This window comes from Squalius cephalus (genome assembly GCF_949319135.1).
Source record: "Squalius cephalus genome assembly, chromosome: 5".
Classification (NCBI taxonomy): domain Eukaryota; kingdom Metazoa; phylum Chordata; class Actinopteri; order Cypriniformes; family Leuciscidae; genus Squalius; species Squalius cephalus.
Window position 1 is genome coordinate 23,713,471 of NC_137126.1, and position 23,332 is coordinate 23,736,802.

At 36.6% G+C, this 23,332-nt stretch overlaps 1 protein-coding gene across 5 annotated transcripts in view; it reads right to left on the reverse strand.

Annotated features, from left to right (window-relative positions):
• Positions 1–23,332, reverse strand: part of kank1a (KN motif and ankyrin repeat domains 1a) — a 46,964-nt gene that overhangs the window by 16,595 nt on the left and 7,037 nt on the right. For 3 of the 5 annotated variants that reach the window (XM_079873246.1, XM_079873244.1, XM_079873245.1), the window contains exon 2: positions 935–1,063. In XM_079873246.1, coding sequence (XP_079729372.1) covers positions 935–971 — 37 coding nt within the window. In that variant the 5' untranslated portion in view covers positions 972–1,063. Of the gene's footprint in view, positions 1–934; positions 1,064–3,459; positions 3,798–6,901; positions 7,034–23,332 lie in introns of those variants that run through there. The other 2 variants (XM_079873243.1, XM_079873242.1) reach the window with 2 other exon arrangements.

Below are 23,332 nucleotides of genomic sequence, written 5' to 3' on the forward strand. Positions count from 1 at the left end.
GTCCAAGACAACACAAAATCTCCTTTAGGCTATTACTGACCTGAATTTCATTGTATCAGAGGTGAGGGTTTACTGACACAGACAACCAAAATGCCAAAAGGAGATACAATATCATAAAGAAAGAAGCTATCTATTGACTGTTAGTTTAGTTAAGCTGATTTCCCTAATCTACAAGAAGAACATTCCTACTTGACATTTAAAGTACCATTAAAATGACCTTTTGTCAACACACGCTGGCTACATGGCAAAAAAGGAGCAAAACCCATTAATTCAATTTATTTCCATTGCATCACTCAATATAAAGGGACTGACAAAACAGTTCTTCTTATTACTCAAGTTGTTGCTCTTTCACTTTATTGTCAGAAGGAATGTGCAGTGGAATGCGTTGATGTTGTGGTTGAGTGTTCGGAGCCCGGCAAAGCTGACACGCAATATTTCACAGAATGCAGTGAAAATCACACTCCTGTCCTGTTTAAGAAACGCCGGACTGTGCAAACATAGCGGGCATGAATCTTCAAACAGTGCTCAAAAATCTGAAAAAATATGTCTCAAAACTCACAAGCATATGTTCATAAATCTGTTCAAATGCTCACCTGGGTCTTCACTTGGCAAAGTTAAAGCTGACGTGTTTAAATTTTTTGATATCAAAATACTTTCTCCTTTTCCATCTTAGTTTTTTGAGCATCGCAAACAACCGGCCCAACAAAGAACCACTGGCTCAACCAATGGTGTGAGTCTGGGGTGGGACTGTTTAGGGGGAGTGTTTGGGGAAACCTGTTTGACTGCAAGTATTATTTTTGCAATTCTATTTAGTGACTCAGGTGCAGAAATTACACACTTCAGTTTTAACTGAGAATAATTGTAGGCATAAACACTGATGATTCATTAGTGAACAGAACAGACAAACATGCTAATTAAAAGGGAGGGGTGTTACCTGAGGCATTGCCGTTAACGTGCATGGTTTGGGCCATGGCTGCAGACACTCGTTTGAAATCCCACAGAGAGCCTGAATGCACTCATGCAAATGCCATGCATCAAATCAGCTTGCCATGCAACCTGCAAACTGGACAAAACAACAAAACACAAAATGTCAGACACAATAGCACAGCATGATTCACAACTACAAATACACATTTTATAAATATATAGGGTTTGAAATTAACAACAGCCAACCCGCCAAATGCGGGTAAAAATTAGCCGTGGCGGGTAACGCTGTCAAATCACAAGCCAATTTGGTGTGTTACTCATTATGTTTACTCGCTTTGCTTGGGAAGTCCGTGTAAGCCAAATATGCGTAGATATAGCGCAAATAACTCGCGAGTCATCATGATAAATTAAATTCTGTGCACAGAATCTGTGCATATCTGGCTTACTTGAACACACACGTCACTACACAACAAATAACGACACGCTTGTTAATTTGCATACCGGAGATTAAACAGCATTTGGTTAACAGAAAATACATTGTTATCTTCCAACATCCTAAACTTTTTTTGATGTTCTTTGTACTGTATTGATCTGTCCACCTAAAACATTCATGCATGTATGCATGTGTGTATATATATGTATATATATATATATATATATATATATATATATATATATATATATATATATATATATATATTATATTATATTATATTATATTATATTATATTATATTATAATATATATATATATATATATATATATATATATATATATATATATATAAAGATGTGACGTAGTTAATCTGGTTCAGTTACTTTTCTTTTTTGGGCTAGTAGAAGTTTCTGAATGGCCGGTAACTTAATTTAGTAGCCAAATTGGCCGGTGAGTGTTCATTTCAAACCCTGTACATATACTAAACAATCCAAAAGTCAATGTGATGTTCACAAAACAAATCATGGACTCAGATCTGATATAGGTGAGGCCTAAGTGACGCACCTCGGTGTTGCAATTGTGTGCTTGTCTGCAAGACCTTGTGGGCAGTTTAACCAAAACATGAGCTTTTATTGAGGTCATTTAATATTTAACAACAAATAGAACTCTAACCTTCAAATGGTGGGCATATAGAAAGGTGCACTTTTGAAGGGTGCATATTAGTACTCTAAAAGGTACATATTACCTAAAGTGTATTTATTAGTACCTCTTTTGTACATATTGGTCCCCTTGAAAGAGTACCACTGACAGCTTTTGTACCATTTTTTTCTGAGAGTAAAATCACCTAAAAATGTCATCATTTTGAGAAAGATAAAATTGTGTCATCATCAAAGCTATCATATTAGAAACAGACTGACAGCCTAACACAGTCACGTACTTCTTCACCTTGTAAGAGATTTGAAATGAAACTGCACTGCATTCTAAATTAGCACTGGAACTGGAATGAACTAAAGACGGAGCAACTTGACCAATCAGAAATGTTGGGCAACCAGCTCACCATCTGTAACTGTCTCAAACTGTTCTGGTGCCAGAACAAAAACTTGTTTTTGTGTGATGGAGAAGCTGTTTATCTTTACATGTTGGAGCATCAGTAATAATCAAAAACTTAGATTCAGTATTGCTGAATACAGCATTCAGTATGACCTTAAAGCGTTTAGGCAGCAGATCGGGATTGTTTAAGCAAAGCAAAGACGGAGCAGCAAATATCCATGTGTGCAGCAGATACAGTGGTGGGTCTCATAAACCCCTGGTGGAAGAACGGCAGGAAGGGGAACCAGTGGGAGGTCTGCCATGTTCTCTGAAGAACACAGACTTGGGAAGCTAGTAAAAACAATGATTGGACCAGTCCTGAGTATTACGAAACACAGGACGTGTTAAGGAATTTCCTCCATTTCGCACAAAAAAACACAAACACACGTATTACAACAATAGCATGTCTCAGTTTTTGCAGAAACATACAGCACAGCCAAAGCTCACAGCCAAACTGAGGAATCCACTTAGAAATGTTGCGCAATATCTTTTTCAACAGTCACCAGGACAAAAAGTGTATCAATTTTTCTTTTTTATATGAATAGAAGACAAAGGACAGCTTTTCCTTTTCACCATTAACACATCAAAACAGTTCATCAATAAATCACTTCAGTCTGTAAACAATGAGGCATATTCAACACTGTGTAGACTGAGTGATTATCTTTCTTAAAGCTAAACAACTGTCTCAACAAAGACGCAAAAATGTACCCAAGTTAATTGTATGAAAATATGCATTTGTGGCCCAAAGTCAACTCTGAGCCTGTCAAAACATGCTAAAATGCTGCCATTAAAATGAATGAATGGCTAACATTAAAATATAGATTTAAAGGCAGAATGCTTGATTATTTAAAAAAAATGTCATACAGATTCGTTTGGATCACCAACTCTACAGACAAATACTTCAAGGGTCAGTTCAGATTCAGTCCAAAATGTGTATTTACACACATTAGATATATTCCTGTTCATTCTGCGAAGGTGCATGCACATTAGACTAAAAAGCGCACCTACCTTGTTCAGTCATTCTTAAGCTTCTTCAACATCTAGTCACAGGGAACGAAGTTACTACGGCCTTGCAGTCACCTATAAGCCAAAGCATCTATGCAACGTGAAGTGTATATTACAGCTAAGATTAGCTAACTTTCTCAGATGTCACAGGTCCTATAAGAGGAAAGGATGCATCCGTCCGTGTAGAACAGATCAGTGACCAGACCACTAACAAGAGACCCTCTGTGTAAAGGAAAAGATGTCCCATCAAACACTCTTATGTTAAGTCCTCTGTTGGCACAATGGCATCAACAAGGTTGCTGTTTTAGCAAACAGGGTCAGCCCGTTACAGATTGACGTGTAACTGCAGGTAGATCCTTCTTACTGATACCGAGAAGAAACGGAAAGGCGTGTTTCATCATTTTTTTACTCATTCAGTGTCACTCCCTGTTCTAAACAGCCTGCTAGCAAAGTCTGTACTTGAATATTAGAATATGAGTGAATCTTTTCAAAAACGAAAATTAAAGGATAAATGCACAGACAACACCTCTGGACATGTGATATGGCCTGTCTGAATCCGATGCCATTGAAATTATAACAGTCTACAGTTAATGGCAAGGAAAGATGTTCTCATAAACTTGTTCCAGGTATGTCAGTGGAATCTTGCCATTAACTCTATAAAAGAAAGAAAATACAAGCTCAAAATGACTCCTGAAAAACACATCATTGATAAATTAAGATATCTGTAATCACTTAAAGCCTCGTTAAACTGAGGGAAAAAAATATCCATAATATAAAATTCCTTTTATAAATGTGTCCCTAGGAAGGGGGCTACACTATGGAAGCTTGTTTCCACACAGAATAAAAAAGGTAATCGCAATTCTGACTTTATTTCTCAGAATTGCGAGATATAAAGTTAAAACGTTAACTCGCAATTGTGAGATAAAAAGTCGCAATTATCTTGTAAAAGGTTTTATTCTGTGGGAGAAACAAGCTTCCAAAGTACTACACAGTCTTGTTGCAGTCTGTATTTTGTGCTAGAATTAAATTTTCATGAACAGAGATGATTGGGAAAGTGACACAGGAAATACAGGAATTACACAAGAATGTGGCATGCTAGTGGGAGGTAGAGCACATCTCCAGAGGTGAGGGCAGGGTAGCATGACGAGGCAGTCAACTGACACAACACTATAGCCAGAGGCAGCATTTAAACATGGAGTGCAGGTCCGTACGAGGCTCTGAAATCAAACACACACACACACACACACACACAAACACGCTCCACTGCTGGAGACAGATCTAAAATGGGAGCGGTAAGGTGTATTGCTTTAGAAAAATGCAAACACACCTACTTTCCTTGTCGCTTCTCAATCATTTAAATGCTCTTTTCACCACACCTTCCACAGAATTGGAAGTGTGGTTAAGGCATACATGAATTGTGGCCAGTTTACCATTCAAAATTAAAAGTTATTCATTGAACATTTCCCTCAATCCTGAAAAAAGTATCATCCTTTTTTTTTTTTTTTTTTTATTAAATGTAAAAAAATATTAAACAGCAACTGTTTTCATTAAGAAATATTTCTTGAGCAGCAAATCAGCATATTAGAATGCTTTCTGAAGAATCTGCACAAAACTGCAGGAATGGCTGCTGAAAAAGATATTTTAAATTGCAATGACATTTAAAATATAGTATGTTTTTTACGGTATTTTGATCAAATAAATGCATCTTTGGTGAGAAAAACAGACTTCTTTAAAAATAAATCAAATAAATAAATCAAGATTATGTGACAGTAGAGCTGCACGATGAATGAATGATTCAATGACTCGCTCATAAAGAAACTTGCTTCATTACTGGATGAATTAGCGTTTGTCCATGACTGAATTATTTAATGACAAATACACTTACTGGCGTAACAATGTAATTGATACAATCTTTATTTTGAAGCATCAAATTTCAAAAGGGGATTTACTCCATTTTGATCACTACCGTAGACAGTGTTAATGTTCGAACTAAAACATTTTATCCCAGAATTAATCTGAATTATTGTAAGAGAAATAATGAAACTGTGTGGTTGAAAAGACTGTTTGTGAACCTGTTTCAAACCTAAACATGACAACATGCTCTCTCTGGATCAGCGGCAGCGCAAACATAGATCTGAATGTTCCACTGTGATCATACTGTAGGCTACTTGTCAAAGATTTAATAGACACAGCCAAATCGTTGACATTTAGAATTAAGATCGCGTGGGTGTTTGAATCCAGATCACAATCTTTTAACTATTATTCGTGCAGCTCTAAATATGAGAGTTATTGTGGAGGGGAAGAGTATCAGTTTCTCATACAAATCTATCATATTCATAGTCTTGAAATACAGCACAGCAGTTATATGGGCTACTTGCATGCTTTTTGTCCATTTTGGAGTATGAAAAGATGGGGGTCACCTGATTTAAAAAAAAATATCTCCTTTTATTTTTTCCACAAAACGCAAGTGATATGGGGCAATATGAGATTTTAAATTTCCTTTAACACCATCCAAAAAGCTTTTCAAACTAACCACTCTAAACCCGAGACCACCTATAGAGCCTCATGCGGTTCTCCCAAAAATTCAGATAATGGGTTAAAGTAACATGATCTTTACATCCTCAGGGGAAGAGGAGCACATGGTCGTTTCGGATATTGCTGTTGTAGTTTGAGGTGGAGCTGCAGGTGTGTCCATTGATAATTTTCAGCAAGGGTCTCCAGGCATTAATAATGTGGCAACCTGAAGTCAGAAAATCGAGAGGGCAAGATCACATGCTCAAGTGAAACGATCATTTTATGACCAAACAAGCGAGCTCATCATAATACTACTTCCCTTTGAAACTACTTGCCAGAAGCACACTCACACGTACAAACTCCCTTTTTGATCTTTCACACCAGTGTTTAAGAGAGTGGGGGAAAAAACAGCCTAATGAACACTCATAAACACCATTTTCCCCTTCCCATCAGCCACAGTCATTATGAAGATAAGAGTTGGGGAGAAAAGGGGGGTTTTCCAGCAGCAACTTGACCATGAAAGCAGGCAGCTGAATTTCATTATAGCGTTGAGCTTTGAATAAGCCAGAACTAAAGAACTTCAGAAAAGAGAGGGGCTGAACACACCTGTGCATTCGTGTTAGCTTCTGGCAGGGGGGCCAAAGGTCTGACCCGGGCTCAAATGCCCCCAACCATTACTTACAACAACCATGCTGATCCCCCTTCTTTCAAATCCAGCTTCAAAGCTTATAATTATCTTGACAAGCAGGGGTTCTGAAACTGCATATCACTTTTATTCTGTCTGGTTTTTCAGCCTAAGCAATGTGAAACCTAAAGAAATCATCTTTACATGCAAATTAGACAAACACTGTCCTTGGCAGCAGTGTATTAAAGAGTGCCACATTGGTTTATTAAATAAATAAGTACAATAATCCAGTCACATTGTCATTACCCGGTTCATCTGAATCAAAAGTATCCAGGATATTCCAAGAACTCGACATCAACTTGCTGGAAAAGTCAAAGTCAAACCTCAAACTGTGAGTGCAAACTCCTGCAAGCGGCCGATGCTCTATAGAGCCAGTTCTAAACTGAAGATCAGACTGAACGGTCCCAAACCTGATCTAGGTCAGCTAAATATAAAGAAACCTGAAGAGAAAGGGACTCGATCATAACCACAGACCCGTTCGCATGAGCTGTAGACCCTATTTTTATCATTATCACCCTCTTGTCTGGTCTGTTCGCCTTAAACGGCATCCTGCGATTCAGCTCACTAAGTAAAGGCAAAGTGTTTGCTTATCAGTAACATCACTCGAAGCTATAGTCTCTTCTTGTTTTCATACTCCGTGAAACATAAAAACTGTATGTGCAATATGTATGGAATATGTGGAATAAGCAAATACATTGATACTTTTGGAATCAATAAACAACTTTAAAGCTTAAAGGATGACAACAACAAGTATATGAAATGAACACCATTTAGAACAAATTAGTCTGATTCCATTGTAAGACCATATGAAAAGTCCATTTGTGCCTTTCCAAACCAGCTTATCTAGTGTTGTCAAAGGTTAAAGAGGTTTTTGACCTTCGTACGTCATGCTGACAGAGAAATTGGGGTTAATAGATTGTTGTGGAATGCCTTAATAATGAAAGATTATAGATAAACTACTGTTCAAAAGTTTGTGGTCTCTAAGATTTTTTTCATGTTTTGAAAGAAGTGTCTTATGCTCATCAAGGCTTCATCTATTTTATTAAATATACAGCATAAAATGTAAGTACATTTTTATTTTATGTAATTTATTTCTGTGATGGGAAAGCTGAATTTTTGGTAGCCAGTCTTCAGGGTCACATGATCCAGAAAGCATTCTAATATGCTGATTTGGTGTTCAAGAAACATTTCTTATGATTATTAATGTTGAAAACATTTGAATGGAAAGTTTAAAAGAAGAACATTTATTTGAAATAAGAGACTTTTGGACATGGGACATGTCTTTGCTGTCACTTTTGACCAATTCGATTAAAAAAAGAAAATTGTACTTCATACTTTTGAACAGTAGTATATAGCAAGACTCATTCTTACATTTGAAATTGTTGAGCTAATAGTCATGCATACTCATTTTCATGAATAATCCGCAAACATTACACCACGTTTGTTCTACTGAAGAGTCTAATGTCAAGAGGTCTGGTAGAGCGAGACACTGACTTGCAGTAATGAGTTTTCAAAGAGCTGCTTTTGAAGAAGAGCTGAGAGCTTTCCTTTATAATCTAAAACTATTTCCTGATAACAGAAAGGGTTGCATGCGCTATATAAACAGAAGAATATTTTACAAGGACAGCAAAGTTCTGTCAAAGGTAAAGAGCTGACCAAATGAAGTAAAATACCACACAAAAATAAAAACTTTACAATATATTTGATCAAAATAATGGTTAGGTAGGTGGGCACACACACACACACACACACACACACACACACACACACACTGAAGACAAAAGGGGAAAAACAAACCATAAATTCGAACATTGAAAATGTATTAGCATTTAAAGAGTTTAAAACTTCCAGATCAAGCTAACAGAGATCGTCTGACAGTTTCTTGTTTTGTCTTTCCAATATTATTCTTTCCCAAAAATGAATCCAGTCTGAAGTTAGTGACAGGCTGATTTTCAGAGTGACTGAGATAAGAATATGAACCCATAAATCACAAATAACTGTAAACCCAGCAAAAGTGTATGTTAGCAGATGACTCATTTAACCTAATAGTTCCAGAAGGATCCAACACAAATAACTTTCTATTCAACTTCTCTTCTCTTTAATAGCAGAAATGTACAGCAGTGAAGCACTTCCACTTTTGTCTGCTTGCTGTGGACTGTATAAACTTCTCTACGCAGACTAAATTGGGGTTACACTGCAAGTCCAAATGCAATTTTCTGACAACGCTGCCATCTACAGGCTAGCATTCTTCAAACATACATTTGCAGTAAATGGGTGCATGAGCATATAAATATCCTAAAAAATCCCCCCAAGCACAAATACAATATCCATGAAATCACCAAACTCCAATTAAATAAGCAATTTTATTTAAAAAAAAAAAGGGGAAAAAGGAAAGAAAATCATACATACCAAAAAAACCAACAGTCCATTTGTCTCACTGCTCCGATTAAAGAAAAAAATATACAATATTGAGTCATGTAAAATATGCATGAAAGCACCCGAAGGGAAACCGTTCACTCCACGTAATGCTGCAGAGCAAACTCACTGCTTCATTTAACAAAGACCCAGCCCTTCCACTCCTTAGGGTGTGTGAGGAGAGTGGGTAGTCCCTATCAGCCACACACTCGCTACCATTACCCTCTTTTGTCTGACAGAGGGATGTCTTTCTACTCCTCTTATTCTACCACTTTTGGAACTAAATAAAACAGTGCTTTTTTTACTTCCAAACCTATCTCCTCACCTCTGTCCAAGCGTGCATTTGACCAAGGACAGGCTGGAGCCAGTTATTTGTTCAGCTCTCCAGTGGAGCCAGGCAGACTCTTCTCATGATAAAGAGCCTTGAGAGTGCCGGAGGCCAACGGAGCCTCCCAGAGTTACGGTCACAGAAAGCTGCTCTACCACACGCAGCGCGGAATTAAGATAAAACTGTTTGGTTCTTTGTGTTAAATAATTGTGTCTAAGCTCGTTGACCTTCAAAAAAGTTCGTCAACCTTGTGAAAAGGAAGAGAGAAAAGATAAACATTTTTAGTTGTGTTCAGTCAAACTGACACAAGACTACCTCAGAGGACCATTTGTGGGAATCAAATATTAATCCTCAGCTTTCATATGAATAATATGGATCAATTAGACTAGTTAAACATTGTATTATCTTTAGTGTATATTTTTTTTTCCCCAATACATACATATTTAAATAAACTTACTGCAAAACAAAATACATTAAATATTTTAGTTTCTAACCTCTCATGTGATTTATTATATTTATATGTAACAATTATCTGTATTTCACACACACACATAGATATATTTGTATATTAACTTTAAGTGTATATTACAATATATAAACATTTGATGCTATATAAAATTAAAATATTTATAAAACCAGAAAAGAAATAAATAATATATTTTATTATATAGTTATACACATTTAATACAATATATTTTCCATATAGTTATTATCCATACAACATTTAAATAGTTAAAGAGAAACGACACTTCAAAATACAACCAGAACACTATTTTTTAATATCTTTACAATCTTGTAAAATAATAATTTAAAATGTATATTAAATATAGTTACTGCAACACAAAATAAAAAAAATAAATTCAATTTATTAATTCACAGGATGCTTTGTTCCTACATGTTAATTCCAAATTAAGATTTACGTTTCGAAGACAAAAAAAAAAAACCAAAAAATCATTGGAAACCCAAAGAGCGTTCCTTGTTGACAGACACTACAGGAATGTTTTAGACAGCAGTTACAAAGAAGCAGGAAGAATTTCAACGCTAAACACACCTTGCCAGCCTTAATCAGAGCTGCGTTTAAAGGCTAAAGGGTTTTGTTTGGCTTAACCACTTGAGCTGGCTGGGCTATAATGGTGCTAATGAGAAAGGGCCCATTCCAGGGGGCTGGGAAGAGAGGGGCTGGATTCGGCTGGGAAATGCATGGAATGGGCAAACCTTACTGCTTGGCATACATTGGACATTAACCCTCTAAAAAAACAATTACCAGCAGAAGGGACTGGTATAACATACACATTTCATTTAACCGCTTCAGAACCGTTGGCTTTAGCACAAGCATCCCACCAGGTTTTGTCTGAAATGCGTTAAAAATCAATTTTCCCTCTGCTCCCCACGCTACGAGTCCCTATGATCCTGAAGCCTCCACAGCTGTTCCCCTGCCCGAAATCAGCACAACAAAGACCAAGAGCATCCCCTGTGAAAGTTTGGGAAATCATTCATCCGCTATGATTTCAATCGAGTGAGCAACCGTAAAAGAGGCAACAATATGTTTCAGGGAGGTTCTCCGATCCGCTTTGTAAAACTCACCCTAATAGATGCCAACAACAGACGCAGGTGAAGGAAAGCAACAATTGGCTTAACCTCCGCTTACAAATCAGCTTCCAGATTGAAAGAGACGCAGTAACAAATTAACATTAATGTGTCAAGGGATCTTGTTAGTGGCCTAATGTATTCCCTCTGAATTAATTTTCTAACCCTCATCCCCTGGTTATGCACAGCCATCTGTTGAGCACTGACTGGACCAGCTGTTAACCCCAATATCTGAGTCTCAGAGTCAGATAGAATCTCCACTAGCCGGTCACTACTCTAGTAGTCTTTTGTCTCCAGTTGTAGATATGGTCCAGAGGGACTTCTGAGGTGACGTCATGGCCAAGGATGGCCATTAAATGGCTTCCTTCAGACATTCATGCTGATATTGAGCGGACCAATATGCCGTGAGCTTATCAGCAGGAACCGAGAGATGCTCTTTAAGGTCGAATGACATGCAGAACAGAGTATTCCCATGGCTAATTGAGAAGCCGTATAATGTTATCTGAAAATGAAAGACCAGAGGAAGGAGCTTGGTGGGAAAAGAAATCAAGTAGAAACCTTAACGATTCTGACACATCAAATGCACTTTATGAAAAAATAAGAAAAAAGAGATACCCATAGCTATTTGCTGTCTGAAATAGGTTAAGAGATTTTGGTTGTTTACTGGCAGCAAGTGTGGGAGAGATGTAGATAATGGTGTTGTCACAGTAAAGTGATTTGTCTCACCACACAGTCGAGGAAGAGAAACTGTGAGGATCCCATCTGGGTTAGCCACTGGTAGACGAAGCCAGTTTGAGGAAACCCCCACATTTACACCCTGTAACTGCCATCCAACACACACACACACACACTTTTCTATCCGTCCCATTCTCCCCATGGGATCTGTCGGACTGTCAGAACACTAAAGCGTGCTCTGTAAAACCTCTCATGACTAGAACGAATGCACTAGACACAATCTGGCAGTAAATATTTGAATAGCTTCCTGTATAACAACTGAGGCAGGAATAGGCTGAACAATAGTAAGAAGGGGTGCAAGAATACTTAGACTGGGCTTGCTTAGTCAATCAACAGTAAGTAAGATGTTTTACTTTTATTCAGCAAGGTTGTATTCATTTGACAGTAAAGACATTTATTATTTTACAAAAGATTTCTATTTAAAAAAAATGCTGTCCTATTTAACTTGTATTCAAAGAAACCTGGAAAAAAATGCACAATTTCCACAAAAAAAATAAGCAGCAAGACGAATTTTTAAACATTTACAATTAAGGCTGCCCTCAACTAAAGATTCTTAGACGTTTATTTAAACAATAAGTCGACTAATCGCACGTGTATATTAATAAGCTATAGAAATCAAAATAATGAGCCTTTAATTGCCTATATACAAAATACATTGCCTAATCAGCGCTCAAGACCACGCATAAATCTTGCCATAGCGCCCCGGCAAAAGTAATGATTATGAATGTGTCGTGAAAAAAACAGCAAGGAGACTATCTGAACATTTGAATAACTTATTGATAATGTTTTCTGTGTTTTCGGCTGCAGAGATTTAAGTCGATGATGCCGACTCGTCATCTCTGGAGTAGTTGATGCGCCTATATGCACGTTTCGGATAACATGATCTGTTTTCCACTTGAATTGGTTGACAATCGCTTGACATTTCAAGCTTTCTATAGATATATTTATTATATCTGTGAGGCAAGTATACACTGAGTTTTGGTTTATTTTTTTGGCACGCTCAAGTTCACAGAGACTGAGATGGCAGAAAGTGCATCCTGTTTGTTTTATTTTACAAAGGCACAACATTTTCTTATTATTGTGAGCTGACACAAAAGTAGACCCCCTGTAAGCACGATATACTTTAGCTGCCTTCCACACTCAACACAATCACTTGGACATATGCCTAATAATAGCGCACATTTGTTTAGGTTAACGTTAGAGCGAGCGGCCAAGTTACCAAAGTGCCAAATCAGCATATTAGAATGATTTCTGAAGGATCATGTGACACTGAAGCCTGGAGTAATGATGCTGAAAATTCAGCTTTGCCATCACAGGAATAAGTTACATTTTTAAACACATTAAAAACTGTAAAATGTAATAATAATAAATAATAATTCAACAATATCAATTTATTACTGTATTTTAAATCAAAGCCTTGTGAGCATAAGAGACATAAGAGACTTTCTTTTTAAAAACAATAAAAATCTTACCAGACAAAAACTTTTAAACAATAGTGTATACAATTGTTTATGGAAGCTTGTTTCCGCCACAAAATAAAACATTTTAAAAGATAATTGCGACTTTTTATCTCACAATTGCGAGTTTACATCTCGCAATTCTGACTTTATTTCTCAGAATTGCGAGATATAAAGTCAGAATTGCGTGAAATAAAGTCGCAATTGCGTGTTATAAAGTCAGAATTGCGTGAAATAAAGTCGCAATTGCATGTTATAAAGTCAGAATTCTGACTTTTTTTCTCGCAATTGCGACTTTATAACACATAATTGCGAGTTTATATCTCGCAATTCTGACATCTTTTCTCAGAATTGTGAGATATAAACTCACAATTGTGAGATATAAAGTCCAATTCTTTTTTTTTCCAATTCTTTTTTTACATTTTTTTTTTTTACCTCAGAATAGTTTGTATCTCGCAATTGCGACTTTATATCTCGCAATTGCGACTTTATTTCTCGCAATTGTGACTTTATTTCTCGCAATTGCAATAAAGTCGCAATTATTATTATTTATTTATTATTCAGTGGCGGAAACAAGCTTCCATAATTGTTTTATATATATATATATATATATATATATATATATATATATATATATATATATATATATATATATATATATATATATATATATATATATATATATATATATATATATATATATATATATATATATATATATCAACTGAGATTAACAAAGGTGGTGGTTTAGACTACAAAACAAGAATTAGTGAAATGGTTAGCTGAGGACAGCAAAATAATCATTTACCAGATTAAGACCTTGTGTGTGTGGTGCTTTCCCTAGTTCTTTTGAAAGAGACATTATAGTCTGTAAATGGACCCTTATGTGTGCTCAAACCGAAAGGCATAATGAGTGTTGTGGTTGACAGCATGTCAGCAGCATCTAACCATTGACAAAATCCAGTATGTTCACAAAAGGTCTCTGTCTGAGGATTCACACACAAGCAACTAAAGTAAAAATCTCTAAATAAACACCCATCAGTTTTTTTCATAAAGGCATTCATGCATACACCCCATCCAAAAACGGCTGGCTGTTCGAGAAACAAAAAGAGAAGACCCACAGTTTTCAGAGCTTATGATCTGCAAATAAAGCATGCAGCAGGAAACCCCTTTAACAGATGACAACAAGCATTGCCTGGAGAAAGAAAAAGAGATACTGAGATCAATAAGATGATGTCGACTGATCCTTTGACATTTAAAGAATGAAAGAAACACAAACACGGGGATAGAAATGTATAAACATACACAGATGAAGCAGCAGCTGGTTCTCTGCTGTAGTCCCTATCCATGATATCTGACATAGTGTACTATGAATTTAACTATCCCCTTCAGCTAAAGCTGATTTTGCACATGGACATGATAATGCCTGTTTAATGTTTCTGATGTTCAGACATGTTGAATGGTGCTGGCAGCTGTGACTAGTCATTTCAAACTTTTCAGAGTGCACAAATGTGCAGCTGATCAGAAATATACACACAAAGAGCAGCGCATTTCATAAAGAGAACATGAAGACAAAGCAAACCTTCAACTTGTATAACAAATCTGTAAGTGTCTGTAAGAGCTCTCAGCAAAGCTCTAAACACAAGTTATCATTACACCAAGAATACACAGATTAAAGACTTTATTTTATTAGTCCATCTCAACACATCGATTTCAGTCTTCTCAACAAGCATTATTTTCCATTATTACATGGCTCATGGCTGGAAAATTGCTTCAGATTCCTTAAAAGGAACACAAATTATTCATCTGAGAAAGTAGGACAACTTCAGCTGAGCTCCTTGGGACCATTTGCCCCTCCTGACTGATTTGTTATTTTTGTTTGTTTATGGTGTGAGGGGTTAAAGGGTCATAAGGTTATGACAATACTAGCACACCCTCCTGCAGATAATGCACTGTATTGTGTGGAGATCACTGGAGCTCTGCTCTCAGCAGGAAGTTGAGAGCTGTGATAAGTGAGTTCTGGAGGAGAACAGACAGTGCCTTTGTGACCCTATGGGTCACTGTACGCTCACATCAAAGCAGGAATCCCACATCCAGACCGTCCCTGTAATTACAAGAGCTCTGAGAACTGGAGGAACTCATGAGAAAACTATAATATGAGAAGATGTGCAAATTATAAAAATGTGTGTGTGAATTGGATATCGGTGAAACTTACAACTATGAGATACATACAGTATTATATGCCATACATATTTACACCATTAATTACCTGTTACATTTGAAACAATCACATACACTGTAAAATTGCCTTTGTCTTTCTACTTCAAAATGTCATGTGTTTATTGTATTTCTAAGTGAAAATTGTTTTAAAGTAAAACATACACCATTTTTTTTGTGGACATAAAGTATAAATAAGCACAGAATACACACAAAGTTAGTCTTCAATAGGGCCTTGCAGTGCAATCATTATTTAGCAATTATATTTCTCACAATGTTGCATTGAAACTGCATGTCCTTTTGTCAAGTGTTCATTCATATAGTTTCCTAGATGAACTAATGAAGCAGCAGGTCATCTCAATAAACAAAGTCTTAAAGTGCAGTCAAATTAGCTAAATTTCAGCTAAATTTGACAGGCAAAAAAGGTCCATTGTCAATAGCGTAGATGTATGGAGCACAACTCAAACATAAGTCACTTTCAAACCAAGCAGCTTTCTGTCAGTGTGCACGGCGAATTTGCGTGACTAACTTGAACATTAGCAAAATCTGCATTCGGGAACTTTTTTGCTCTTACATGAAACTCCCAATTGCGCAGATTCCAATCTGCTTGCTAAGTCATGACGTAGCGATCCAAGCATCTACTGCATTAGCTGAAGCTCTAGCATTTTCAACATCCTGCAGTGCTGTGTCCCTTGTTGTTTGAATCGATCAAGTCCCAAAAAAATGATTCAATTGTCATTCTACCGCTTTCCTTGCAATGAGAAAGAGGAAATGACTGCAGTTGAAAAGGTGAACTTTTCTTAAACGTACAAAGATACATAAAGTTGGCCGCTAGTTTGTGGTATGTTAGGATTCACCGGTAAAAGCCAAACCGGCCCATTTCGGATACCCCTGATATAACCTTTATAGTTTGTGTGCTAACCAAGCAAGAGTACTGCTAATACTACTGTCTACAAACTCTGAGTATTATTTATATTTAACTTGCATGCTTCTTATTTCTATGCATATCGCTTGAACATTATTGTATTGTATTGAGCCTGAAGTTTAAGATTTTCATTGACATTAAGCACTTCCCTGAATTTACTGTGCACAAGAAAGAGCTTTTATACAGGCATGAAAACTTCAACCCAAACTGAAATTCTAGGGTGTGCAGTTGGCTTTTCTCCAACAGCAAAGTTGCTAGGCCATCGTGGTTCCCATGGAATGAGGGGAAGACTTTCCAATTCCCTGACCACCTTAGCCATACCCCTAACTGGAAGAAACAAGCGGTCGTTACCAGAAGTGAGGATGAAGGAGAAGATTGGAGAAACAGAAGCAAACTATTTACTTCAGTCAAATGTCCTCCAATTCTGACAAGAGTCCAATATTTCACCAGGTTGCCTGATTCTGCCTGTTTTTGGAAGCGCTTTTTTCTAGATTCAAGCTGCAATATCACTCTAAGTGGACTGTCTAAATCAGTGATTCCCAACCCCCGGTCCCCGGACCGGTGCCGGTCCGTGGACCCGTTAGTACCGGGCCTTGAAATATTCCCAGAATAATGTTTCTTTTTTTCTTTTTTCTTTTTTTATAATAATAATAATAATTTTCTTTTTTATATGCTTTTTTAAGTGCTATGACGTCATGTTATTTAATCCAAAACCTAAACAATAAATAGATTAAAATGTGTTTATTTGAGCGCCTTGCGATTGCTTAGCAACGCGTCATATCTGAACGGACTGCAAAAAAGCGCGCTGCACCTGAAGTGACAGGGAAGTGGAGAGATGAGCGGGCCGCGATATTTTTTTCAATGGCTAATTTCATTGCGGACAGTTCTGGTAAAAGGAAAGGCGATGACCAACTCGAAAATAGCGAGAGAGAAAAAGTCACGCTTCATAAATACGATACCTCATACATTAGGTATGGATTTATGACAACAGGCGATTCCGTGGCGCCAAATCCGTTGTGTATTATTTGTGGTGAAAAACTGTAAGCTGGTTTTCGTTCATATTTGTAAAGCATACCTTTTTAAATTTCGTTTTATTGTATCCTGGAATTTTTGTGCATTGTTTTGGATGCATATGTTTTTTATGGATGCTCAGGAAGAACAGCTGGTCTTGTGCACAGCTACAAATATAGTAATATCAATAAGCAGTTCATGCTCACATTAAAATAGTTTTGTTCTCATTGGTCTGATTTGGTATTTTTTGTTAAAGGTTAAAGTTTAATCTCTAATTTTATACTTTTAAAAATGATTGGCTGAAATCACTAAGTTATGTGTTTGCTATTGTATTCTGAAACTGTCTGATTGTTGAAACTGGCACTTATTTTCATACAATTAGCCTTTGTTGTTGGTGTGTGAAAACACTAAGTTGCTGTTGAAGTGATTGTCTTTAGTGGTTCTGGAGAGATTTGACAGGTGAAATGGACTGGTATTTTCATACAATTTGCCATTACTGCCACCTGCTAGTGAGTGAGTGCTGTGTGAGTTGCTTTTGAAGTAGACCTAATTGTATGGCAGTAAAGGGAAATATTTTGTGAACCGGTCTGAAAGTTTAAAAAGATTGGTATATTCATACAAGTAGCCTTTGTTGCCACCTAGTTCATTATATGCAAATAAATGATAGGCTGTTACTGTTTTACACAGTGATATGTTCCAAACGATGCATCTTAAAATTGACAACTGGTCCCTGGAATTTTTTTTATGAATATGCTGGTCCCTGGCACAAAAAAGGTTGGGAACCCCTGGTCTAAATGATGCTCCTATAGTCGATCAATTGCTCCTGACCTTAATGAAGCTTAAACTTAATTGTGGCCACATAGACCTGGAAACAAGGTTTAATTGTAGCACAGCCACAGTAGCCAACATCTTTATAACCATTGTTAGTGCGCTGTATAAATTTGTGTATGTCCTTTTTGAGAACAACATCCCCTCCGCAGCTTGACTGCACCGAGGTTGCTCTCTGTGACATAGAGAGGCTTGACGCAGTCAATTGTACAGCCATTACAAAGGACGGACCACACTGAAGGCTTAAATTGGTATAGCTCCCAATGGAGTAATTACCTTTGCCAGTGACCTGTGTGGTGGGAGTGCCTCACACAAGGCAATAACAGGTGACTGTGGACTTCAACACCTACAACCAGGTGATATGGTTATTATGGCAGACAAGGGCTTCACAATTCACAACATTTTGCCAGTGGGAGTTTTGCTAAACATCCCGTCTTTCCACGTCAATCCAGAGGATGAAATTGTTTTCCATTTTGGACCACATCCCATACCAGTTCAGAAAAAAACATCAAGATATTTTAAGGATGTTTGTGTCTTACAAATTTACAAACGCCTTTTCTTCATGAAATTCAATGAATTAACTGATGTGTTAATCTGATGTGCATGTTAAAAATAGTTGAATAACACGGATTCATAGAATGACTGGATTTCACCCTCTAAATTTTGCTCTAAATTGTAGTAAGAAATATTTCTAAAGAGATTTTATCTCCAATTTTGGCTTTAAAACTGTTTAACAGTAATCTGCATTAGCAAACCCACACAATGGGCATCTTGAGAGGAGTGAGCTGCTCTTTCTGGTCTACAAGCTGCCTGGGTCCATTAGACATGGCACCCCAAGTGGACTGATCTTACAGAACACAGCTCGGCTCATGACCTTGACACTAGAGGAATGCCTGGGAATGAGCTCCGAAATTACAAGCATGGCTTAACGAATCAATGAGCAGTGAGCACTGATCAAATTAGGTGAAGCATTGTCTATCGACCGCAAAGCTGACTCCAGGGACCCTCCTCTCGCCGTGGACATGTGGAGGAGTCTGTAAATAGTCTCCTCAATAGGGGTCCTGTCACGTAGCCACACAAACACGTAAAGTTTGGTTTTGGAGCAGTACCCTAGTGAAAAATAAATATACTAAAACGCATTTGAAATACATTTATTTTATGCTAAGCATACTACAAATACATTTACATATGCATATACTTAATATAAATACCCTGCAATTGTACGTTCGGTATACTAAATTGATATAGGCCTAGTTAAAGTCTGCTAATTTTTAAACTAATTAAACTAATTTATTTTACTTAATGCACTTTAATTATCCTGAAGTAGTGCTATCGTCCAATTAAAGATATACTTAAGTTTATTTGATTGTGCTAAACTATTGCAAGTATGTATACTTTAAATATCTTGCATTTAAAGACTGATCTTATACAGAGATCATTCTATCTTTACTAAGAATGATATTAAAACACATTTTAGGCTTAATATTAAGAAATGCACATTGTGCAATAAAGAAATACTCCAAGTTTATTTCTAATATTTTTATCAATAAGTCTCAAGCGATGTCAGTAAATATGTTAATGGGTTTGAGCTATACTTGGTATGAAATAAATGTATTTTAAATACATTTTGGTATAGGTTTTTTTTCACTAGGGTAGTTAGAGGAACTTGCAGATAATCTGGAATTACTGATAATGGGAATAATGGATTTTTAGAAGAAAAAATAAAGATAAGATGCAAGATTCTTAAATTATGATACTTAAGGCAGTTTTAAGGGGCTTACGATGGATTATCAAAGATCAGTTCAAAAGTAGGATGAAGCTTTGTGAATCTTATTACCGGTAAGTAAATATAAAAAGCTCAATATATATTTCATTCAAAGCTACTGAATCCCTTTAAACATGACTAGTTCTCTGTTGCTTAGGCTTTGAGAGATCTGTCACTGTACAGCACACTTTTCTGCCAAGGCCTGAGGTTAAGGAATTTTTAATTAAGTCATCACATCACAAGCCCCTGGAAGAGTCCAAACACTCTCATATAATACATAACATACCAAGCATATGACTGCAAAAAAGTCAAGTATCTGTGCCTCAGAATATAAAAGTGGTGTTTATCTGATTGTCTTAAATGCGGTAACATTTCTAATTTGTCTTTTACATTTTGTTTTTACACTTACTAAAAAAAAAAAAAGTACAATACATGTATCATATGTCTTGATAAATTAATGAAAAGTCATGTACAAGAGTTAGAATGCCTAACATGTCATGGGCTTAAGATATTTGTTTGGCAAATGATTTTTTTCTTTTTTCTTTTTTTCAAGATTCAGTATTACCAAGATATAGTAAGAGAAAGATGCATGCTTTTTAGGCACTGTAAAAGAGAAACTAAAAAAACTATTGTGATTAAACATCTCATTTTTTCATATTTGCATACATTAATTAGACATTTACTTTCCCTATAACAATAAAGGACTCGGCTACATTTAGGTTTGCCCAGCCACTCTCTAGATAATGAATAATGGATGTTCTAGCAAGGGAAAAGACTTTACACAGTGCAATAAGCATATTAAAATACATCGGTTAAATAGTAGAAAACCATCCCTTGAGATGATTGTGAGATTAAATCTCCATATTTGCATCCATGTACAATTGCGAATGCACTCTCTCTGTAATGTCACGATTGCACTCCAACTAGGAATCGCAACTTCACTGTGCTGTTACACCCATTAGTGAGAGTGGACAGTTTAAATCGCCTCACCTGTTAATAACGTTAAACTATTATAGCCTAATATAAAACTGATTGGTTGTATAGATTATGTTATGTGTAAATAGACTTTACATGAGGATTGTGAGACTTGCTCTCATCCCTTAATGCAGTTTTCATACTACTAAAGTCATATATCACCAATATGTCAAAATGTAAAATATATATATAAAAAAAAAAATACTGGGTTGTAACTTGTGACTGGTTGGTAACTTATGACTGCTAACTGCCCCTTAGGTTTAATTTACATGTACTTTGACATATGCAACCCCAAACCCCTAAAAATTATTTAAGGATTTTTTTTTTTCATAGAGCTAATGAAAAATCCAATAAATTTCCAATAACCCTAATCCAATAAAAAAAAATATTTTGTTAAAATTCAGTCTATCTGAATATTATGTATATTGCAAAATTCAACATATTGAGCACCATACCCTGAAATAATTTTCAGCTAAAAAGGTTGTGTTGACGTGCAGGTGGCCTGTTCATTTTAATAAGCAAAGGAGGTGGTGAGATCCTGCTCGGCCATTTAAACAAATGCACAAAACTTTGTGATTTTTCTTTCAGTAAACATTAACTTGCTTGATTTTTTTCTCAAAAGCATGAAGGGGAGGATGAAAAGACACATTAGAAGGTTGAATCCAGATGGAAATTTGGTTACCTAGGTGAACCTGCCCGTATTAGTGAAAACAGAAACCTGAGAGGACTATTATGAACTGGGCTTTGCTTTAGCTCGGCACAAAGCTAAGAGAGGCCAAGCACTGAATCCCACACAGACAGCCTGGTTATTTCAGATTAATATCAAGCAGAAACATGACAGTACCAAATTCGGTTTGAAATTAGGTGAATATGGGGGGACAAAAAATGCCAAGAGAGACACTTTCAGGTTAGGTAAGCATGCAGTTATCAATTTAGATAAGTAAAAACATTAGCAGGCTGTTCTTGTGGTTTTTAAATCACACAGAGTATTTCTTTGTACATGTGTTATCAACAGAAGCAAAAGTAGTTAGCAACATAAAGCATGTCTGAACATAAAGAGCTCAACATAAGGAACAAGCTTGTGGCAGCATGCTTGTACTGGTTAGGATCACAGCGAAATCAAGCCAATTGCTAAATGTTTATTAATTAACGGTGTTCACAACAATCTATATTATTATTACAGCTCTCTATATGAAGCATAGACTTCATTCAAGCGAAAGAAAGTCAAACGTTTTGATGAAAAATGCACAATACACAATCTTCCAGCCGCATTATTAACAATGATTTGGAACAAATATGTAATTTAATGGAAAACTATGTGAGTGGCATGGCAGGATTTTGAACAGCCTTCGAATCGTAGCTGGGCACCACAGTGTTCAATTTAAGGATGCGGTATGAGACCTCCTTTAGAGTCTCCTTTAGTTAGCCAAAATAAGGGTATCTTTCCCATTCTCAACATCAATATCAAACCAAAAAAACTATAAATGCACCCAAAGCCAAATTATACAAAACAAAAATGATTAATTAATTGCTTAGCTCGATCTTCAGGCTATGCAGTCACCTCACCTCCCAATCTGAGTCGTTCTTTCTTTTGTCATGTCACAGCCCCATAGCTGAAGCTATGCAGTACACAATGTACGCAATTTGAGACTGGAAATGCATCACAAAACTTTAAGAGTAAAAAATTTAAATATTACTATGGGAATTATTACTAATTATTGGGAATGATTAACTAATTTCTGTATCCAATACGGTCGTCACATCACGTGACGTGACAATAGAACGAACGACTCGGAACCAAAGACTTCAGAGGTGAACTAATAATTTCCGTTTCCTGTACAGAACCTATGGGATGTTGCACATGCACGATCAACACAAAATGATCGAATCACTCTCTCACTCTCAGATTAAACCCACCATATCATCCTGTCTTTATTCTTAAAGTTGTATCGCTTTTAGACAAACCATCAGCATGTAACCACTGGACACCTAAAGGTATTGTGTAGGATGACATCGGCCTAGCTGACATTGATGGGGTAACTCAAGCAGTCCGACAGGCTGAGGTAGACGCCTTCATCTGAAACCTGAGATCAGTGGTCAGTCAACCAAGCTCTCTGTTGTCAGTTTGCCACAACACATAGAGTCAAATGTGGGCTGTTAAATACATTAGAGTGTACATGTATATACACACACAGCCTAAATAATGGCTTATTTGTTACTTTGGAGGTCAATAATACCTTGAGAAACTTTTACCATTCCCATTCATATCAGTGCTAGCTGCTCAGCTGATACAATTTGAACTCTGCCATCTTTTCTCAAGGGCCTCCAGTGCTAATAAACTAAATATGTCGATCACCAGCTATTTGTATTTTGTCTGAATATAAAACTAAAGCTGTGAAGGGTAGAATTACAGCGCGTTCAATGGATTATACGG